This window comes from Aythya marila (assembly GCF_965140915.1).
Source record: "Aythya marila genome assembly, chromosome: 3".
In the NCBI taxonomy this organism is placed as follows: Eukaryota; Metazoa; Chordata; class Aves; order Anseriformes; family Anatidae; genus Aythya; species Aythya marila.
In genome coordinates this window covers 38,951,219-38,974,362 of record NC_139044.1, presented here as the reverse complement: position 1 = coordinate 38,974,362, position 23,144 = coordinate 38,951,219, and the positions used below count along the sequence as shown (strand labels likewise).

At 36.4% G+C, this 23,144-nt stretch overlaps 1 protein-coding gene across 3 annotated transcripts in view; it reads left to right on the top strand.

Moving 5' to 3' along the window:
- The window catches only part of PLEKHH2 (pleckstrin homology, MyTH4 and FERM domain containing H2), a 62,031-nt gene that overhangs the window by 16,332 nt on the left and 22,555 nt on the right, over positions 1-23,144 (top strand). For 2 of the 3 annotated variants that reach the window (XM_082755828.1, XM_082755827.1), the window contains exons 3-18: positions 3,072-3,134; positions 3,712-3,861; positions 4,282-4,365; positions 5,789-5,870; positions 6,334-6,516; positions 8,080-9,068; positions 10,086-10,161; positions 10,635-10,729; positions 11,361-11,505; positions 13,838-13,974; positions 15,082-15,192; positions 15,444-15,530; positions 16,052-16,210; positions 16,934-17,014; positions 20,176-20,355; positions 21,258-21,366. In XM_082755828.1, coding sequence (XP_082611954.1) covers positions 3,072-3,134; positions 3,712-3,861; positions 4,282-4,365; positions 5,789-5,870; positions 6,334-6,516; positions 8,080-9,068; positions 10,086-10,161; positions 10,635-10,729; positions 11,361-11,505; positions 13,838-13,974; positions 15,082-15,192; positions 15,444-15,530; positions 16,052-16,210; positions 16,934-17,014; positions 20,176-20,355; positions 21,258-21,366 — 2,731 coding nt within the window. The remainder of the gene's footprint in view (positions 1-3,071; positions 3,135-3,711; positions 3,862-4,281; positions 4,366-5,788; positions 5,871-6,333; positions 6,517-8,079; positions 9,069-10,085; positions 10,162-10,634; positions 10,730-11,360; positions 11,506-13,837; positions 13,975-15,081; positions 15,193-15,443; positions 15,531-16,051; positions 16,211-16,933; positions 17,015-20,175; positions 20,356-21,257; positions 21,367-23,144) is intronic. The other variant, XM_082755826.1, reaches the window with a different exon arrangement.

Here is a 23,144-nt window from a genome sequence, read left to right as displayed (position 1 = left end):
TGTGATCGTTGATATGAAATCTCCTGCTAACTTAAAAAGAAAGGTTTAAGGCTAGATTTTCTTTGTGAAGAGAAAGCCTTTCACTGGGAACTAGTTCCAGTCTTTTGCCCAACAAGTTCAATAACCTTTAGAGTATCCTAAGGCAGTGCTTTTTTAATCTGCAGTCTCACAGGCCTGTAGAGTAGCAGAAAAGTTAAGAGTACAGATTTTGAATATCATCTTTTTTTTTTATTTTTCCCTGTAAAACTATTTTGGATAATGGTTAGAGATCACTTCTGCTAATGGAAAAAAAATATATTTATTTTTTAAGTTTTACAATAGGCACTGCAAAACAAACCTAAATAAACCCCAAGTGAAGGGAGAATCAGGACTTACTTAGTAATTGCTAAGTAGCATCAACTTATTGAAAAGTTAGTCAATTTAACCGTTACACCAAGTGCTCATGTTTGGTTAACTATGGTATTCCACACTTGCTGAATAATACAGCTTGCTTTGTTTTGCTTTTTATTTTATTTTATTTCATAGGAGACTCCTAAGACAAACTGAGGACCCTTAAGAAATTTTCCAAACAACAGCTCCCATTTAACTGTTGCCAGAAGGCTGACTGACGCATCCCTCTTGTGAGATCATGCAAAGCTTCTTAGCATATCTTCTTGAAATAGTTAGCTCTTAAAGAAGCAAAACCAAACTTGCTCTTCCATTTTTTATCTCTGAATGCTAGTTCTGTTGGTAATTATTCTCTCAGCTACTCTGACTCCTAGCTTTATGCCCATTTTAGCAACAGCTTTATTCCCCTTATATCCTCTGTCCCAGCAGACTAGGCGAACGTATTGCTATGTTCCAGGGCCACTGCAACATTCCTAGGAAAGGTGCATCCCACAGTTTTGGTGTAGAAACATGGAAGGACCTTAGGTTTGTCTTGCACTGTACCATCCCAAACTCCATCTCCTGTGTAGAAGAGCAGTGCCGCTGCTCTGTGCTTGAACAGTGGTTCAGGGGTCATCGGGTAGTGCCAGAGACATTTCTTCTTTTCAGGTTTTTTATTTCCATTCAGATCTGCCAGGTTTCTTATACGACCTTACAGCTGGAATTAATTGTACTTACTGGACATAAATGAGTTGCCAATTATGACTGTGGCAGTCACCTGCATTTACAAATTGTTTGCCTGTGAAAATTGGTGAACTACTTGCTACTCGGCAACAATGAATTTCACATTATAAATAGCTGAAGGACGTTGCTGTCATAACATTATCATTATGACAAATTATTATTAACTATTACAGAGTATTGACAGTGTTCATTATTGATACAATGTCTGCACTTTTTGCTTTAACATAGTGCTTCTGCTACAGCAGAACATTAGCTCTCCAAATACTCAGAAACAACCTCGATTTGTGAGTCAAAAACTCACTAAAAAGAAATGTCATAAAACTGATGTTAAAGTGGCTTATGTGAACTAAGCCTACATTTGAACATAAAACCAAAATAGATGGAAAGTAACCTTAGAATTCAAAATCCTACAAATTAAACTCATTAAAACCTCAAAATGAAGTTGTGCAAACAGGGAATTCAATACATGTGAGCAGAGACAAAGAAGGCAGGCTTGTCTCCCTGTCTGTCTGTCCAGACTTAGTACAGGAGTGAGGGGAAGATCGTCTCCTTAGCGCTGTTCCTTCAGAACAACTCTTCAGGGACCAGGTGCATCGTGTAGTGTTTATCACTCTTCTATCAGTAGAGTGTTTTGGTATTACGATGTAGACTTTGGGTTCTTGTGTCCTATGAGAAAGTCCTAGAAAGTCAGTCACAGCTTTTGTTATGGTAATGAAAACTCATTCTATCCTTTTTCATTTGTTGATTGATAGAGAGTGATGACACGGTGTCCTTGTCTTTTTGAGGTGCTAGAAGTACACAAAATTGTTTTGTTTGATTGACAACATAATTGGGGAGAGGAAAAAAAAAAATAGTGAAAAAAAGAAACTGAAAGATGCCAGAAATGGCGAACAAACAGGACAGAATGAAACTGATTATTTTAAAACCAAGCAGTAAACAGAATAAATGGTTTTCATTTTCGTTATTTGTACTGTATGCTTTCCTATGAACAAGTTTGAAACTGAATACTGAGTATACCAATGTAAAGTATTTGGTAAACAGAGGTTTATAGCTAGGTGTTTCCTGAGAACCAATCTCCAGCCTGTAAATTATGGAATAATATATTCATTTCCGTAGGTACTTCGTAATATTATGTAAGTACTCAGTTTTCTTCTTTTAGAAGTCATCATTCTGTTTTATAACTAAATCAAACGCAAACTTTTAACAAAGCATTTCTTTCTGGCCTACGCTGCTGCACATTGTTGGAAACCCCTTCAAAACAAATTATATAAAATGCAAGGGTTTTCAGAGGCCTGGGGCAAAGGCTGAGACAATGATTTATTAGGCGTCATTATAATGTAACAGATCAGGGTTTCTTTCCTTTCGAAAGGAACCCACACTCCTCCATGCAGTGCAGGTGTCTGTCTTCATCCATTTCTGCTGTGGCTTTTTGCATCTTGTTCTTTGCAGTACCTGAGTCTGCAGTGTATCTTCTGCTGCATACCTCTTTCACTCAAAGGGTGGAGGAGACTGGGACAGACCTCGTAGCAGAAAAAAAAATATAAATTTGTCAATTTCAGAAGAATTTAACAGACAAATTGTAGAATGTGCTAAGCAGTCTTTACTCTTGCCAGTTTTGGAAGGACCTGAAGGAGCTTAGCAGCTGTAAAACCATAGCCTTCCCTGCAAGGGAAAAGTTCTGGGGTTATTATCAAACATATTTCTACTCTTGGTAACAGGTAAAAATAGCAGTATTAATTATTTTTCTTTAGAAGAATCTTAACAGTGTTTTATGTGGTCATAATCATGAATCATCTCCCCAGTCTGACACACAGCTTATCTTCTTATTTATTTTTATGTTCCTATTCAGAACCCATCTTTTCCTTTTTCAGAACAGACCATGAAAATACGTTTCACTGTGGTATTTCTGGCAGCAGGCAGAAGGCGTGGCTGGTTTACTATATGTTTTTATTTATCTACAGATGCAGCAGCTTGAGAGACAAGTTATAGATGCTGACCGTCAAGCAGAGAGGGCTTTTCAGCAGGTATATCTAAATTGAAAAATACCTCCACTAGCTATGTGCATGTTAAGGTACTGTTACCAGAGGAAATTCAGAAAATTGCTTTCTGTCTAAAGTATTGCTCAAAAGGGAGAAGACAGCTTCCTTTTACATCTACTGATTTGTCTTAGTAGAGATGTCCTTTGCTTGCTGTCCAGTTCAGTAAAGTCAAAGCTAACAGAGCAAATCCAGAACAGATGCATGTAACGGACTTCTTCATTGATTAATATGAATAAAAGGGAGAGGAAACAGTGACCTATTTTAGAAAAACCTTAAAAAAATAAAGGAAGGCTAACCAATACAGTCTCTAAATAGAACTATTCTGTGCTGCTTGTTATTCTTTAAAAAAAAAAAAAAAAAGTGTTTTGCCAGTCCTGCTGGTATTAGATGCAGAGGGTGACATAACAAACTGGCATTTTTTCTCAAATAAGGTTGGGAATTTTGCAGGATTACCTTGAATCAAAAGTGTGGGGGCAATTTTAACAATCGATTTTGTGATCAAATTATTACCTTTATCGTGGAATAATGTTTCTTAAAGTTTTATGTTTGACCTTCCAAATAGGTGCAAGTAATGGAAGAAAAATTAAAAGCAGCTAATGTTCAAACGAGCGAATCAGAAAACAGGTTGTATAAGAGATGTCAAGATCTGGAGATCCTGATTCAAGATAAAAATGACATAATACAAAAATTGGAGCAACAACTTGAAGAACAGGTTAGAAATAACTCTGTTACAAAAGAGGAGCATCAGTTCCATTCTTAATTATGCAAAAGGAAAAGAATGAAGATCAATAGAGGACAGAAAAGTTTAGAATTATTTCTGTTGTTTGATTGGAAGGTTTCTCATTAGGAGTGTGCTTTGAATAACATTTATTCACTTGCAAATTATGCTCTCACTTCCTTTGAAAGAAATCTAATTTTTAAGAGGGCCAAGACGTTCTTCCTTATCTCTGTCTCCTCTGCTTTCCAGTCCAGGCTCTGAAGGGCCTATTTGCGATTTGTTTAAAAATCACCATGTGTCACCCAGGAGATTGAATTTCTTGAAGGAAACTTTAGGATTTATTTCTGACGGTACTACTGTGGCAAACTAGAATGTTAAGTAAAGTTTATGCTTATGTCATTTTTTTTTTTCCAGAAGCAAATACGACTTCAAGAGGCAAAACTCATAGAAGAAAAAGCAGCTAAAATAAAAGAATGGGTGACGGTCAAGCTCCATGAGGTATAATGCTTGTCTTGCTACAATGCTTGTCATGCAGAAAATTGGCCATAGTCAAAAAAACATTTCCTATTTTGATTGGTTGGTATGGTTACTTCATTAAAAGATTGAAAATGAAAACAACAGCATTGAGGACAAAAGTGTCCATATTGCTTAACTTCTGATGTCTGGTTTGCTTAACTCATATCTCTGTGTGCTCTTCATGGAGAGAACCCCCCAGAACTTCTCTCTGGCAGATATTCTTATCTCCACCAATTAAGAAAGATTAGCTGGCAAATTTTGCTTGCTCCAGCAGGTGCTTGAAGTGGGAATAATCCCCCAAAAGCTGAACAAGTCTACTGGGGTCTGGCAGAAAAAGGATGTACCGTTTCTTGTTTTCCAATGCCCATTGTACTCTTAGTCATGGATAGTTTCAAGGGCACTGGCTCTATTCCTGTAAGAGACCAGCTGTCTCCCTTGTTTCTTTGCTGTGGTGAGATAACCATCTGTACCCTGTCTAAGGCTGCCAGTTTTGGTATGCAGCAGTGCTTTCTCCTCCTTCCATATAGAGAATTTAAAATTGCCTGTAAATGTTACAGTCGTACAGTCCTGTGGTTAACACTACACATTCCAGTTTAAAAAAAAAAAAAAAGGAAACTAAAAATAACATTTATGATTAGTCTGCAAGGGAAGTTTTTAAATAAAATCATGTAATAAAAATGCAGTTAAGTTTAGCTAAAATCATCTCAAAATAGTTTGCATGAAATATGACTGAAACCATGTACTTAGTTTAGAATATGCAGGATCTGAAGCTAGGTGTCACTCAGTTGGAGGTGGAATTGATGGCTCCCTTATCTGTGATACTGGACACTCAGATTCACATCTTCTCTTTTCATAATTCAGAGCTGGTGTTTGAACCAGCTCTGTTGTCTCTTAATTCCTAGCAGTGGGCTATAGCAATGGCTTGGTGGGGTCTTTTTCTTCCTGTAGATCTGTTCTGTGTGAGCTTTTCAGTACCCATTTATTTAATACTTTCTGTGGGATGTCAGGATGTTTTAGTGCCATCATTGCCTTCAATTCCTCTGCCTTCCCTTGGGTTTGCCAAATGGTACAAGAGTTGGTTTGTAACTCTAGCCCTTTGCTTTTATTAAAGTGACAACAGAGATTTCCCTTTTTCTTAATTATTTGGGCTTTTTAAAGGTGTCTTGGATTTGCTTGGCGGGGGGAATGATTTTAACTGAGGAAGCAGTTGTGCAGATAATCATTGCAGGGAATTTTATTGTTGAAAAAATACAAATGCATAGACTGTCGTTAAGCAAAGTAAATTGGAGATTAGCATTTGCAATAGCTTCACCTTAAGAAAACAAATTCAGAGAAAATGTTAAGTGATGTAATGACTTTTAAAACTGTTTCACTGATGGATGAGGTTAAATCTATGTGTTTTTAGTTAGAGGTGGAAAATCAGAACCTTCGCTTGATCAACCAAAAGCAAACCAAAGAGATGAAAACAGTACAATCCAAACTGCAAGGTAAGCGTACGAGTTTTTGAAACATTTCTCTATATACAGCATAATTCTTACTATACCCTATTAATTTGTGCATCCATATAATTGAAATATTCCATAAAATCAGAGATTTCAATGACCATTAATTACCTGACTTCAGAGTGACTGTACATAAAGTTGTTAGCAAAGCAATAATTTAATTTTTATTAAAAAGACATTCAAACAAAGCACAACTCTTTTTTTGCTGGCTGAACTGGTATCCTTGTGTTACATAAAAGGTTTTGCAAGTAGTAAGATTTGACAGGGTTTGTGTCAGCTGTTTGCTTTCATTTCTTCATTTTATCACTGTTATTCTAGCACTGTTAATGAACCAATGAATGTCAGTCTGCAGGGAATAAGAATTCTGATCAGAATTTTGTAGCTATTACATTTGACTACAGTCATCCAAAACTTACTAATGCATAATTGCTGAATTACTGTTCTTCAGAAGCTACGGGCAAGAAATCTGTTACTTCAACACAAAAACCTGGGGAATGTCAGCGACTAAGCAGTTTGACTTTTGGATGCTTTTCAAACAGAGCGAGAAGTCCTCAACCATCTCCTAAATTTGAAGAAATAAGCAAATCTTCATCAAAAGAGTCAGACTACACTGAAGGCAAAAACACACTAGGTACTGAGTCACACCTACTGTCATTTTATTCTAACACGGGTGGGAAACCAAAATTGAAGTGGTATGTAAGTGGATCCAAACCAGCTGTTTTCCAAGTATGTAGCAGAACTTTCTCCTTCTTTAATGTCAGTCTCTACTACTAGGAAGAAATCATTTTGGGCATTAGCATCTCAGTAATACCACTGATACTTTGCTTGGCAGTATGCAATGGCTGGTGGGTGCTCTGGCTGCCCAGGAAAGAAACTGCTGTGGTTCAGGTTTGCTTCACAGTAGAATATGGACTTTGGGTGTTCCAGTCCCCCAGAGACTGCTGTTAGGTTTTTATGCCTGTGTACAGTCTGATTTAAATCCAGTTTCTGTATATTTTATCTATGCTACCACTGGTGTCCCAGTGATAGTTTTATGTCCTAATTCAAGAAGATACTATTTCAATCAAGGTCAGAAATAATAGAATAGAGTCTCAGGCATCTTTTTGCACTATTGTTTCCTATCCAAATAAGTAGAAAGCTCCCTCAACAGTTTGTACAATTGCCCCCACAAGCCCTGAAGTCCTGTAATGCTAGCAAATTGATGTGCTGTTAATGCTGTTACAAGCATAAGCAAGTCCGTTGCAGCTTGCTGCTTTCCTTAAGCAATGAAAAGCCCAAGAAGGAGACTGTTACTCCTGCTCTCATCCTTCATTTGAGTCCCACAGTGCTATTTATGGCCTCAGAATTTTCTTCATAGTTAGTCATGGTATCCTGCATTACAGGTTGAATTCTGTGGAAAAGCAGAAATTGACGCGGATCCCGTTAATATTTTGTATACTTACTTATCCAATCCACTTTAACTTCATACAGCTATTTAACTTTCCCAAGTGTCTGTGTGAAAAGTCCTAGTTCTAGCATATGTTTTAACTCAGGGGAAGCACATAGGCCTCACTGACATGCTTCAAGCTATAGCTCTCTCTTGCAAAACCAGGTAAAAGTGAAAAGCATAAGCACAGTTATTTTTAACACGTCTTTCCCTAAGCATTTTTATGAGCCACTCTTGTGTGTCTTAAGCATGCTCCACTGAGAATATGGTAATAGCTTGCAGAATAAATTTCTGAAAATAAACACTATAGATATCCTCAGAATATTTGATTTGTTAGTGTAAATCTTTTCTGTCAAGCTTTTACTCTGCTTTAATTTTCTCTAAATTTAATAAAGCAGCTAAATGCTTATGCCTTTTAAACCATTGCTTTGTCTTTTTTCTAGTTTTTATTTTCATACATATCTGGCTTACTTTAACATTTGGCTCCACTCTGCTCATCTGTACATTCATTGCCATATTTAGTTTGGCTAAAACTTGGAGTATTGCCTGTTGCGTTTTTTTCTTAAATACTGATGAAACTTTAGTTGCATTCAAAATTTTGTAATTTTTTTTTTTTTACAGATTATTACATACAATATTCAGAAAAAAAAATAAATGTGCTTACTTGGAATGATTACCTACTTACTATTTGCAGACATAATGACAAAATCCTTTAGCAGTCAAATTTGCTAAAGTAATTTTCTCCTGTTCATTGTATTTGTCTTCTAGAGAAGGATATCCTGGAAACTACCTTTGCTGGTCCTGCACATGAAAGCAATAAAGGTCAGAAGTCATTGCAGCAAAGTTCCTCAGGATCAGAGCAGAACAAAAATGTGAGAACAAGTTGTTCATCCAAAGATATGGACAGTGACATGTCAAAGAACTCCTGCACTACAGGGAGTGACTGGAGCTCAGATGAGGATGGAGGAGACAATAAAGGACTGAAATCTAGGTGTGCATCCACTCTGTCAAGCCACACATCCGAAGAGAACACTAGGTACAGTAGAGTGGGAAGTGAAATGTATTTGACAGCCTCCGATGACAGTAGTTCTCTATTTGAAGAAGAGAGTTTGGGTGTTCAGAGGACTCAGCACAAAAAGTTGTACTCCTGGCAGCAAGGGTCCCAAAGAAAAGGCCAGAACAATCCAGGTGGAAAGTGCAACTCAGACTTCACAAGTAAGAAGAAAGACCAAGATAGTTCTTCAGATGAACTGAACAAGAAATTTCAGTCTCAGAGGCTAGATTATTCATCCTCATCCAGTGAGGCAAATACCCCAAGTCCAATTTTAACCCCTGCTCTAACTCCTAAACACCCAATCCTAGCAACTTCTGCAGGATCTCAATACCTGACACCATCAGATTCTCCCTCAAATTTGCCACCTCCAAAGTTACGGACTCCTAATGTGTTCAGTATAAATTCAGCATTGGCAAAAAAACATTTAAGCCAGCCCCAGCTGAGCTCTGATAGAATGTTTGGTAAAAATAGAAATGCTATAAGCATGATACGTCCGTGGAGACCTCAGGAAACAGACATTGATCTGGTGGATGGAGAAGATACAGGTATTTTAGAGAAAATGGAGATTGGCTGTGATGAAGGAGTGTTTACCTATGACTGCACTGAAGTACAAAATGCTGAAGCCCAGGAACCCTGTGATACAACAAAAAAAGCTGCTAGTAACAAACCTCCAACCCCACCATTACATCGATTTCCTTCCTGGGTAAGAGTAATTCTAGATACTTTTCCTCACAGTGAAACTAACTCATCCTCAGTCTTCTCTTCTATGTTTTTTTGTTGCTTGTACCTTTCCCATTCTCTGTTTGATGACAAGACAGGGTGTTACTGTAATTGAAGTTAAAGGGACAAATCCAGAAGCAAGTTTGATATGAAGCACAGCATTTCAGCCAGTGAAAAACATTTTTTTGTAGATAAGACCTTTTTTTTTAACGTCACATCTAAGTTGTATATGTCTTTTTGTGTATAACCAACAAGGTAATGCTTGTGAATGTGTGTATTTATTTATTTCAATACGAACAGAGACTTAAAAGTGCTGGTGTCAATGCTGTTACTATAACCATTGTACCACTCACAATCTAAACAATATGTTGACAGACAACAACTACAGATTGCAGAAGTTACTGATCATTTTTTCCAGAAAAAAAAAATTAAAGCCATCAGTCAGGGAATTAAAATAGATACTAATTTTCTAACACAAAATCCAAAACTAGCTCCATCTATACTCACTGATTCTGCAGTTCCACACTCCCATTTAGTGATTCAGAGGTGAGTAATGCGTTAATGTAACACGTTATTTCTGCTGATATATTTTAGTACATATTTTTCCATTGTAGATTTTCATATTCTGGCTTTTTAACACAAAACTGTTGAAAAGTTGTCTCCATAATGTCATGTCTCTGTTCTTAACTATACAATCTTCCATTAAAAATATTCTCACTATACCTTCTTTGGCCATTGATAATAGTATATTTAAAAAGAAGTTAAATGAATGAAAGGAAGTTTTTCATTTTGAGAAAAAGAAGATTGGATCATACAGTGTGTATGGTGGGTATGGCATGTAAAACAAGGATGCATGTTTCAGCAACCACTGATGACACCATTTTATCAACCATATTATCACTTGGCTGTATTAACACAAAGAGTAGGAGGCTATGGGGAGGCTGAACAAAAGTAATTGTGTTTTAATTGTCTACCATCAAATCCATTCTTTTTATGTTAGGAAAGCAGAATTTATGCTGTAGCCAAATCTGGCTTAAGGATGTCTGAAGCCTTCACCGTGGAATCTCTTAACAAAAGTAAGTGGTTTAGTTGTTCATTGTCTCATGAACAAAAATTATCTTCTTCCAGTTATTGGTAAGAAAGGACCAAATATCCCGTGTTCCTCTAAGATACTAAGATTCAATTACCTGCTATTTAAAACCTGGAAAATCATTGGTTATCTTTCTGTTGCCTTCTATTACTTTGCCTCTTGACTTTGTGCTGAATTTGTACTTTGTTCACACCAGATTTCTCTGCGGTTGATTTTGAAGATTCCATACCAAATATGAGGGTGAAAGATTGTACTTTCAGTTTTAAAAAGGGTTAATGGTCATGATTACAATTAATTTATTGTAAATTTCAAAAAGCTATAAATCTCACATCCAGAAGAATCAGGAGTTAGTTCAGTTTTTATAGCTGAGCTATACAGTGCAAAAAAAGACATCAGAATTTGGTAAATTGAGGGTGTGTAACTTAGGAAGGTCATTTATACAATGTGTTGCTTTTTTAGGTGCGGTTTCACTAACATCATACTCTGTATCTGGATTATACACATCTCTGATATATAAGAACATGACCACTCCTGTCTACACCACTTTGAAAGGGGTAACTGCATTACTGTTTAAAGGACATGTTTAAATACCATTAGTCTTCACATCCAAAAACTTGCTTTTTCACATTTGAGGATACCATGCCAAATGTGTCATAAGATCATGGTTAGAGGTTATAGAACCCCAGAAGTAATGGAAATGTCAAATAGCTGGGAAAAAAACACAAAACCACTGTTCCTTATAAATTGTTACCAGCCCAGGTCAGTCTTTCTCAGGTCCCTTGCTGATTTTTTCCAAAGACTTGTTAATTATTAAAAAGAGCCACATGGTGTTCAATGTCATAATTAAAAGCGTGTGTGTGTATAGAAATGTCTTTGTATCAGTGCCAAAACTGTTTTTATTTATCACAGCATTTTATTATTATTTTTTTTTTCTGGCAGCTTTTTGTGATTGGAAAGACCCATCCCTTAAGTTTGCCTCAGTTTTCTGTTTCAAAGTGTGGGGGTGGTTGAGGATACAGAGGACAGGGAATTCAGTTTGATGTTGATATTTGTGTGCCAAAACTCACAGCCCAAGCAAAAACAGCTTTGAATATTACAAAGCCATCAGAGCTCTGCCACAGTATGAAAGAAAGAACTGATACTTTTTACGCAAGATACCAAAGAATGTTCTGTTAATTTCTGCAGAAAGCAACTCAAATAAGCAACAGCCCATTTATAGATGAGTCGTCAGGATCTGAGGAAGAAGACAGCTCTCGGTCTAGCTCAAGGACTTCTGAGTCCGATTCTCGAAGCAGAAGTGGCCCGAGTAGTCCTCGGGCTATGAAACGAGGTAGGCAAAAAAACAGAAGAAGAATTAACTCCTGGGGAATTTGGAAAACTGAACAGTTTGCTTTATCTTCTTAGAAATTGATTTCTTGGTTAAATTGCATGGACATCTCAAATCGAGGTTTCTATCTAAGCTATCAAAGCCTAGATCTATTCAAGCAGGAGAAAGGACAGTTATGTGTGGCTTTCTTTTTATTGCTGTAATTGAAGATGGATGTTTAAGGCATTAGTCTAGCTGTTGTCATGAGGAAAAAGTGACTTTTACATTTAAAGGAAGAAACCCCATTCTACTTGTGCTGTCACACCAATTATTCCCTGTAACCTTTAACTGCATGTACATAAAATGACCTAGAAGAAAGTAACTGCTAGCAGCAAAAAAATACATACTCTTTTTATAAAACAAAGTAATAGTTTAACATGATTAGAAAGCAGGTGTGAAAGTTCCCCCAACAGAGTATTTGGTTCTGTCATCTCATGCAGAGGTGGACTTCTTTCCTTTTTATAGCAACTGTTTTGTGCAAAGATGTAATTAAACACTTGAATCCAGTAATGTTCTTTTGTCAGCGGTAAATCTCACAGCAGTACATAACTGTGTGTTTTCCATTTGCAAAATGAAAATACCATGCTTCACTACATGGCAAGACACAATGTTATCATTAGGTGACTATCACTGTTACCTTCCTGAGAAGGTTTCTTCACTGGGTAAAGCAAGGGAGTTTACAATCTAACATCCTAGTACTTACATCCTCTGTTATATATTGCTTAGCAATGCAAGATAGCATTATTTGGTTGTTCATGTTATATATGTTAAAATCCCAGTGCGCTAAAATTCCACTCACATCACCCTTGAGCAGGCAAAAACAGCTGCTGCTTTGCTAGGAGTGTTTCAGTGCCAGCCAGACATACCATCAAGGCTGTTTCATTTCTCAGGTCTGCCTGCTGCTCTGCGAGGAAGGAACAACCGTCTTTGACCTGCAAAGCTCTCTCAGCCAGCTTTCTTAGGGCCAAGACATGCAACCTTCCCCGCCTGGGTCTTGTCCTTCACTAGATTTCTCCCGCAACTCTTGTTTTTTATGTAATGCCAACTGAAAAGATCAAAGTGCTTGTCTGCGTTGGTCCCGTTTCCAGTGCAGTAGTTACAGTTCTGCCATGCTAATGTGAAAAGGACCCATAGTTCCTGAGTATGCATCTCATCATGTTTGCACGATAGGAAAGGTAAATCAGCTAATTTTGTAGCTGATTTCACCCACAGTTTACGTCATGTCTATAAAATTGAGCCATTCCCTTTGTACTTCCTTCTTCAAAACTAGCCTTTGTACTTATTCATGCATGGAAAGTTTTCTTAATCACAAAACACATATATGCATATGAGATCACATTGTTTAAAAATCCAGGCAGTCACAGATTTGACTATGAGCATAATTGGCTTGTTGCATATGTGTTATTAAAGATCTTACGTGAAAAGAGAACAACTGACCTGAAAGCCCAGGTGGCTTGCCAAAACAATAAATGAGAAAAGCAATTTTTAAAATCAAATCAGAAAATAAGTTTAGAAATCAATGAAACAAAGGAAACATGATATCTTCATTTCAGTCTTGGAGGGTAACCTTTCAGAGAAGAACACTGGTCAGAAAGTGAAACTTTACAAAAGGACATGTTTGAAAATCATTATTTCTATGATGAATATGGAGCAGTTTGAATTTTTATTGCTCATTCACTAGAATTTAAAACAGGGTGTATTTTTCTCTAGGAGTAAAGCTAATAAAGTTTTTAAAAAATCCTGAAATCTGAAATTCAGACTTTTAGAAAATCTCAATATTAGAATAAAAACTAATTGCAAAACAAAGACGGTAACCTACAACTTCAACATAAAGCAGATGTTGAGCCTGGCTCTTTAGTACCTAGGCACTTGCATTGGAAATCTAGATACCAGAGAAAATGATAGAAAGAGGAAGAAGAAAGTTACTTAGTTTAATTAAAGATCCCATATTTGTTTTGTACAGAATAAATGCAATATAGGGCACTGACTTCCTCCTCTAAAAAAGGTGTAGTAATATAACAGAAGGTCATAAAATATAGAAGACAATTACTTCTCGTTTCATTCATAAGTAAACAATTAATTATGAAGAAAATGGGATTATAGCTATTAGCATTGTACTAATAGTTAAATATGCTGGTATTTTTATACAAAATGCTCGGTTCTTAATGGATTTACGCAGATACTTGTGTTTGCCTGTATCTCCTGCTCAGATATTCTTTCTGCATGGATGTTCTGACCTCATTTGGTTGTAACGTAATAAATAAAAATATAAAGAAACATCTCTCTTTTAACTCAGGTGTGTCTCTGTCTTCTATGACCTCAGAAAGTGACTATGCTATTCCTCCTGATGCATATTCAGTAGATACAGACTGTTCAGAGCCAGAGCAGAAACTTCCTAAAACCTCTTCCTCATCTACTGATAATGGAAAAAATGTAAGTACTGAAGCTCTGTAAAGAAGTGTACCTGTGGTGCTATGTGTATATTTCTGTTCAAAGAATATGACCAAATTCCTGTATTCATTCTTGCCAACTCACAGACTGCCTTATGAGTACAAATAGCAAAATATATCAGCAGTAAAATAACCATATAAGACTGCAATAACTGAAACAAGGTAGAGGATAATTCTGAGCTTTCTGGAAGTAAATGGAAGTTCATGGAAGTAGGTAGACAACTCCTGAAGACAATTCAAAGCACTTAAGTTTTTCTTGGAACCAGATCTGGTATCAGATTGCATACAAATGCTAAAATCAGCTTAAAATTATTAACTGAATATTCAAAAAAAATAGGAAGGCTTTCCACTGAAGGAGCTGGAGTCATCAGTAGAAATCTGTGCTCTGTAATCAGTTTCTGTAGCTTCCTCATACGGGGAAAATGACTTCAGGCAAACTAGAGAAATCCTAAGCAAAACAGCATAGTAGGATCAGTCAAAGAAACCAAACCATTACAGGGTATTGGTCTGTCTCTGTGAGCTTTTTAATGGTCTGCGTTAGTAGTTAGTGTCTTGGCATAAAAGTGGATTGAATGACTGATGACAAAAATAATTTCTTTTAAGCTTTCTTCACAGAGCAAAACTGTGAACTCTGTTCTACTGGTGTACACACTGAACGTATGTCTTTGCAGTGTTCTAAATTACACTGTTATATCGGTTCTGTAGGCCAGGCCCTAAAGTTTGGGAAAAATGATGTATATAGATCATATTAATTTTGTTATTTGTTTAATATAAATAATTAGAGTAAAATCAGGAATCATTATGTTCTTCGTTCCTTTGTATAGTTCTGGGCAAATCACTTACTCTCCTTCATGTACTATAACTGTAAGTAGGGATATTAATTAGTTATCACACATGCATGGCATTTGTCTTAATGCTTGCAAAAATGCTGTCCTTGGAACAAAAATCTCATACAATTTTGTAACTGTTATTTAGCATGCTTATAAGTCATTCAAATATCTGTGTGTGTGGTGTAATTATACAATATCTGTGGGGCATATAGGTATACTGGTGTACTTAACTACTTCTTATGTAACTTCTAAATAATCAGGAACCTTTGGAAAAATCTGGATATCTGTTAAAAATGGGTGGTAAAGTGAAGACCTGGAAACGACGATGGTTTGTGCTTAAAGGAGGTGAATTACTATACTACAAATCCCCAGTAAGTACATATAGCTATTTACTGTTTAGTATTAGACGTTTTTTTACTGAGAATTTAGGGCTGCCGGAATGAAAAGAAATGTATTCCTGGTGTTTGAGCTGTAAGAGGACTCAGTTCCTCAACAGGCATATAAGGTACTCAATGTGTAAATAGGAAGTATTTAACAAGATTAATGCTTAAATAAGTTCTATGATTATTTATCACCATTTGTTGATGGATTTAAAATATTCTGTTCCATTTTTTCCATACAGAGTGATGTAGTTCGAAAACCTCAAGGTCAAATTGAGTTAAATGCATCTAGCCACATTGAAAGGGGTGATGGAAAACAAACAATTCAGGTGCCTGCTTTTCTCTCTCTGTTTTTCAGTAGGTCTTTATTTCCTGCATTGCCAAAACATCCCAGTCACTGTAGGACTGGAAGTCCAATGTGGTCTTGGAATTAATCAGTGCCCTTTGCTTAAAACCGAAGGGTCATTTCAACAATAAAAATGAGGGGTAGAAAGGCATAAACATATCCTTATCTGTGTTGCTACAAAGGTCAGATTATAGGAATATGAGACAGATACAAAAAAAGAGAGTGGTATTGGGACTAGATGTTAGGGTTGTGTGAAGTTGTTTGAAATGAGATAAATTAGGTTTTATCAATTCTGCTATACTAGAATCTTTCAGAAGGAGTCTCAGAAACTGTGTTTCTGTCTGGTCTGCTTGGCCATTGAACATTTTGTTAATGCACAATTATTTGGGAGAAATAATCCCCCAAAGTGTGAAACTACATTGGGTAGTATATGTTAAAACCCTCTAGTCGTGGGTTGGATTGTGTAATGTTCTTAAAGCTCAGAACTCTTCTGCCACTTTGTAGCTGACCACAGAAAAACGGACATACTACCTGACTGCAGATTCTCCGAACATCTTAGAAGAATGGATCAAAGTACTACAGAATGTTCTTAAAATACAGGCTGCTAGTCCACTTTTTATACAGCCGGAAATCAAGCCAACCATGAAAGGGTTACTTACAAAGGTAGGAACACTTTTCTTCCCCCAAATGTGCCTTATTCCGTATTTATTAAGAATAATACCTAGATGAAAATGGTTCTACAATAAATGCAAGCAAAACAGGCATGTATTAGCTTTCCTTGTACTTTTCATAGTGAACAGTTGAGGAAGACTACCAACTAGTTTACTTTTCCCAAAGCATTTCTTCTGGTTGTTTGAGATTTGCTTTGTTTTTTCTTTCCAGCTTTTCAATTCATTAAAAGTTGTTGAGTTCTCCGTTTGCAGTTAAGAGGTATCCTGGTTTTGCATGGCACTTTGAGACATGCATAAGTTGCAGTAGCTAATTGATCTAATTTATTTCCATTTAGTGATCCCTTTTAAGTGTGATTCATTGAGACAGGTTATTTCAAGATAATAAGAATACTGTATAAAAGAATTTTTTTTCTTTCAGTTCTCTTCATTTCCTCAGCTTTCATTACCTTAGGCCTGATCCAAAGTCAAGTGAAAACCTCGTACTCTTTCCTGGGCTTTAGGTCTTTATCTGTACTTTAGATGCCCTAAATCTTATACCTTTAACAGAGTTATGTGGTTTTAATTTAATCTAATTTAATTTAATTTATTACTTGTTTAATAATGTGGAAAGAAATTTGAACTAAGTCATTTATTCACAGAATCATCGAAGTCTAGACGGTGAAAGGTAGTCAGTAGTTTTCTGACTGTGCTTGTTCCTAATATTCTGTAATTTCAGGTGAAACATGGATACTCCAAAAGAGTATGGTGTACCCTAGTTGGAAAAATTCTGTATTACTTCCGTAACCAAGAAGATAAGGTAGGTCCCTTACTTGTTTCCTCAGTGAGGGAAGAATACATACTGGAGTGAGTAGACTTTGAAAACTAAGTTTTGACTTTATTAAGATACAGGTTGGCCTGGGTAGTATAAACCCATTTTATCTTGATAACCAGATATTTAGACTTAACAGATTCTCAACTTGGAAGGTTCCTATGTAATAGACAGCACTATGGGCACACCCATAAGTCTACTTCTCCTATGAGACATGATGAATATCCTGCATCTTCTTACCCTTAGCCAAAGTGACTGTCGGCATTAATTTGCCAATGGTTCAGGACTCCCTGTCAGGCTTGAGACTGATTGGAAAAGATCTGGTTGCCATTTACTTCCAGAAGTTGACCCTTTTTAATATATGTTTGCAGTGGGCAGTGACTGCAAGATTCAAGAAATTACTTTTTTTATCCCTTGATTGTCTTCCGAACCTTGTTCTTTGGTATGTCACTGTACCTCCACACTGCTACAAGAAAGGCAGAGACTAGCAGGGTGCAGAGAGTTTGCTGCTCTGCAGATGCATGTCACATGGGGGGATCCTTTCCAGTTCCCCATCAGAAAAGGAAAAGGAGCTCGTGGTCTACAACTGATGAGATGGTTAGAAACAGAGATGAAAGAAGGCAGGAGAAAGTGAAGAGAAAATGATTTCTGAAACTTACGGAAAATACTTTTTAAGGAAGAAAAGAAAGAAATGGAGTCCAGTCAGCTTTAGGTTACCCTCACAATACTACCTAACTCTTTCCTGTTGAGCCTGGTATTCAGTTCGCTACCTGCACTTCTGAATGTTGTCAGACCCTAATATTTCCAGTCATAATTACCTGCTGAGTCTGGACAAAAGACACTTACTAGTAACAGTTTTGACTCATCCTTTTGCTCTCGGGACATTGTGTTTTGTCATCAAGAAACACATTTTCATTCAATTGGGTCAGGAACAAGATTCTGAGAAAGCCTACAAAAATTGTTTTTAATATCCCTGAGGTTATGAATATTTGATTCATGCCCTTATTACCTAAGTGTCAGGACTGCTGGCACTGACAAAAATGTTAACACTCTGCTGAGCCATTAAAACCCGTAACAGGTAAAAAAAATACATAAAATCCCCTTTGTTACTTCCGATCTATCCAAATATTCATACTGGACCCATTAGTCTGTAGTCTCTATATAAAGCTAGTTATATCCTTTGTTCTCCTTTTGTTTTTTATCCATTTTTAAACATTCAGCTGAAGCTTATTTCTATATCAATAAGATGGCATTAAACATCAATCCGAATATTTTATTTTAATTACTTTTTAAAAGTGCAGTACAGATCTAGGGAATCAAATGACTAGAGTATTGACCTCTAGCTCATTTTACACTTACTTTATTTAAGTTACATTTTTCTCCAATGAAGAAATCTCTATGTTTAATGTACCTGAATTTACACATATTTACCTTTGAAGATTTGTTTGTTTTTTTTAGGAAGCCCTTCAGGAACATCCAAGAAGTTTGCTGGTTCCTTATGAGTATATCCCTCACATTTGGAACAAGTTTTGTTATCTCTCCTAAGGCAAAATTGAAACTAATTTACTAGCTTGCAACAGAATAAGCATTTCGCTTTTGTAAGCAGAATGTGTTTTTAAAATACTATGTATGAAAATTTTCCCAGAGCTAGTTCATTTCTAATGTTAAACAATTGGCTAATTAAAAACATACTTGTAGCTGAATGTGACTGTGCAGGAAAAAATTACACCATCTGCAGTAGTTAACACAGTAATGGAGTCGTTTTAAGTGGCATTTCAAAATGGAATGCAAATAAAAAAAATCAGCCAATTGTGTTTTAGTTCAACTTAGTGAACAAATTGGTTGTGACTATTTTTATATTCCATGGCACCTCACGATTCTCAGAATCTACTTTGTTCAAATAGTTGAATGCTTCAGAACTGCCACAGAAAACAGATCACTCCATGCATCTTTAATCCTTACTAGGGAGTACACTGAAACATAGAGCCACCATTGTGTGATGTTTTCTTCAAATGATTATATCAACTGCTCACTTTATAAAATCACGATTCAAGAAACCCACTTGAGATTGAGTCAGGCTTGGCAGCTACTCTCCACTATCAGGTTTTCATTTTTTAAACAGTTTTACTGAGAAGCTAAGAGTCAGCCTCATCTGCTTTTCACTGTTGTTAATATGTTAAGACCAGTTACTTCAGGCTTGTACGAGAATATGGCACAGATAAGATGAGATGCTAGTTGCTCTGGAGCCCAACCATCATTCTGCCAAAGGGAAACATCTCTCTCTTTCTGCTGAATCTCTGTAAACATTAGTAGACATCACAAACAATACAAAAACAATAGTAAAGGCTTCTTCTCTGCAACATTAAATACCAGACTCATTTGAACATCATGATGTATGAATGTCCAGAGGAAGAGCAGTGGTGCTATGGAAAGGGAGGAACCTTTACGTAAAATAGCCAGAAAGTACTGTCAGCCTCTGTCAGTCCTTTCACCCAGTTATGAAGATGGATGTTTGCTGTGGTTTCCTGTTGATAATGAGTATGAAATACTTCTAGGAAAATTTCCTTTTGAATGTCATTTCATACAAAATATTGCATGATTAATGATCATAACTATACATACAGCTTAAGCCTTAAATATTTCGAACTATTGGACTCCAGAATGAAGCAAACTAAGAAGGTCTGCTACACAAAACATTTACCTTTTGAATTTATAGCATGAACAAAATAGATATTTCAACACCACTGGCCTCTGGAATGACAAGAGTATTATTAAGGCTCTAGACTTGACCCAAGGAATTTTTACTTGGAAGCAGGTCTGGAAACTCTGAAAACGTACTTCTCTCACCCTAACAGACATTTATTACATTAATTAGATACAGAAGCAGACCTGGAAAAGAATTTTTAAAATTCTCGCTTTCAGACTTTGGCACATATCATTCACATATCATTCATTTGTCTGCAACAGCTCATTTGTCTGGCATCACATGGCAGGAGTGAAAATGAATAAATGAGTATTGATGCCAGTTTTATGTTTTTGTTTTGTTTTGATTTTGTTTGTTTGTTTCTGTTTGTAGAATAAGAAATATAACATTAGTATGCACTGAAATAAACATGTGCTCTCTGACCACTTCTGATATTTACTTTCAGTTTCCTCTTGGTCAAATCAAGCTTTTTGAGGCCAAAGTTGAAGAAGTTGATAGGTCCTGTGACTCTGATGAAGATTATGAAGCTAGTGGTCGCAGTTTATTATCAACACATTACACTGTTGTTATCCACCCCAAAGATCAAGGACCAACTTACCTTCTTATAGGATCCAAGCATGAGAAGGTAATGAAAGGACTTTTTAACTGAGTTTCAGTAACATGTCTATGACTGTGGTGCTGTGATATGAACATTTCCTAAAGATGAGGGGAAATGGAATCTGCAAGTCATACAGCTTGTAGTTTGATGTAATAAACAAAGAGAAATACCTGTTTCATGAACATCGATCAGTGTGTGAGCCAGTGCTATCATTGATAATCCCTTTTGAAATAGCCAAAAATATTGAGGCTTGCCTACATAAAGTGGTGGTGTAGAATACTAAATATGCTGTAAATTGAGAATTTTGCTCACACTGCAGTAACTCGTAGATAGACCTCTAGCAGATCTTCCGGAGAGTTCTGGTATATTGTTACCTGTTTTCATTGTTAGGAGTAACAGTAGGGAAGTGAGAGAGATGGTTAAAAACGTTATTATTGCTTATTTGCTATTGCTATTATTGCTTACATTATTATGTACTGACTAATCCTGTAGACCTCATTTTGCTTTTTGGCCTAACTCCTCAGTTTAGCAGGATCTGGCAGTGATGAAAAAGCACTTATATTAGCTTTCTGAAGAAGAAAAGAAGAACTTGCTGATAATTAGGCATGATTTCTGAGGGTAAAAGACTTCAGAAGAGAGCCTTGTCCAATTTTCCTTACTTAATGCTTGCAACATGGAGTGGCCATGAGTACGGATGTGAAAGTGAAACAAAGGCCAACTCCTTTGCGCTTCACCAGGAGCGTATGGCAATTGGTTGAAAGTTGAAAGCAAAATCTTTGTGAAAAAGCTACTTCCAACACAGCTGAATCCTTCAAAACCAATTCAACTTCTGACTTAATTCCTTTAAAACGTGATGTTCAGTATATTTTAATGCTCTTAAAAGTCTGGTGGAATGAATGAGTGAGTTGCTGTATATTTTTCTACTTTAGGACACATGGCTTTATCATCTGACGGTTGCTGCTGGAAGTACCAACGTAAATGTCGGGTCTGAGTTTGAACAACTTATTTGCAAATTACTAAATATGGAAGGTGATACCAGTAAGTTACTTTTTGTTTCAACACACTAATATTGTCATACTTATCAGTTATATTGAGAAAATAATTATCCTAAGATTGTAAAAAAAAAAAAAAAAAAAAAAAAAGTAATAAAAAATAGACAAATTGAAGTTTTAGGCATAATTCTGAGAGATTTTAGTAAATGCTTACATGCATTACAAGATTTTTTTGATCTATACAAGGCAGGTCAGTTAACCTTTTTGTTAAGGTTACATTTATGCTAACTTTCCAGCAGAGCTATCTGCTCTGTGAAACAGTATTACAGACACTAACGTGCCCTGTAAAACACTCTGAACAAGCCTGACAGGGCTTTGAATCTCTTATCTAAAATACCATTAATAAAATCATTAACAAAACTATTCCTATTCAATAAAAAATGCAACTATTAAGGTCTTGTTTCTATAGCATACTGAAATCAGTAGGAATGGAATTTGTACTTCAGGTCAAAATTTAGAACAGTATTTGTAGAACAGATGATAATTATTTAGAAGCTAACAGATACCCAACTCCCACTTGATGTAGGGGGCTTTAAATGCAACTAGGTATAGAACTGCATTTTGAAATTCTGATCTCTTATGCTACATGAAAGAAGCGTTTCCTAAAAGAAGACCATAGACTTTGTGTTTCAAAGTTTTCTGTAAAAAAAATAATATATATTCAGTGGTTTTATTTAGTGAAGTTTCAGAATTCATGTTTCTGGTATAATCCATTTAGCTAGAGCAACTGTTCCAGTTCTGAATGCCAAAGTCTATTCAGAGGGAAATACCCCTCAATCTGCCTCTAGAAGCAAGATTCCAGCACCTTCTTAATTCATCTCTGGGGACAGTTCACCTTGATGTCACACTAATTCCCAAAACAGTGGCTATCCTGTGCTGCTGTGAATAGATGAAGTAGTAGCTGTAAAAGAAGAACACCACATACTGTTTTCTTGTGCTTGCTGGATCTGCAAGAAGCTGTTTTTCAAATTCAAAATATTCAAGCAGAAGTCACAGACAAACTCACTGACATTCTGTGCCAGCAAATTTAGGATTCATCTTGCAAACTCCTACTCATATAATTATTCTCACATAAAACCTCATAAAGAATCTGGTCCTGAGAAGTTTTATGATTTTGCATAGTCTCACAGTTTGTAGCAAAAGCCAGCAATCCTACAGACTCATTATCATGATTTGAGATACAGCTACGAGAACTTAGAAGCCAGGTCCCACTACCAGCATGAGGTGGAGCTGTGAATTTCAGCAGAAAGAAACTGATGTAGTATCTTAAAAGCTTCATCTCGCTGAGGCTCTTTCTTGGCCCCGCTGCATAGATAAGCACAAAGAAGTTAGAGATTGTGGGGAGAGGAAGGATTACTGTAATTCAATAATTTATCTTCTTGATACTGATATACTCAGTCCAGCTAGTCTAAGGCATATGTGCAGTACAGAGGGATGCAGCAGTTCGGAATGAGGGAACTTTCCTTAAAAACAAAAACAAACAAAAGAGTACACCCAGAAACATTATAATTTTTGCTCTGGTTTCTTAAGACAACAAAGTTCATTTGATTGCATTTTTCACATCTGCCTCTGGCACCCACAGTAATTTTTGAACATTGGGCCACTAGTACAACTAATTGAAATTAATCAAAGATAGTTACGTTCTTACAGGTGTTGTGAAAAGAGGTACCCAGGTAGACAAGTGATTCAATGAATGCCATAATTGAGGAAAATACTGTACTAGATCCCAAAGAATCCAGAAGATACTTACAAAATACATGATAG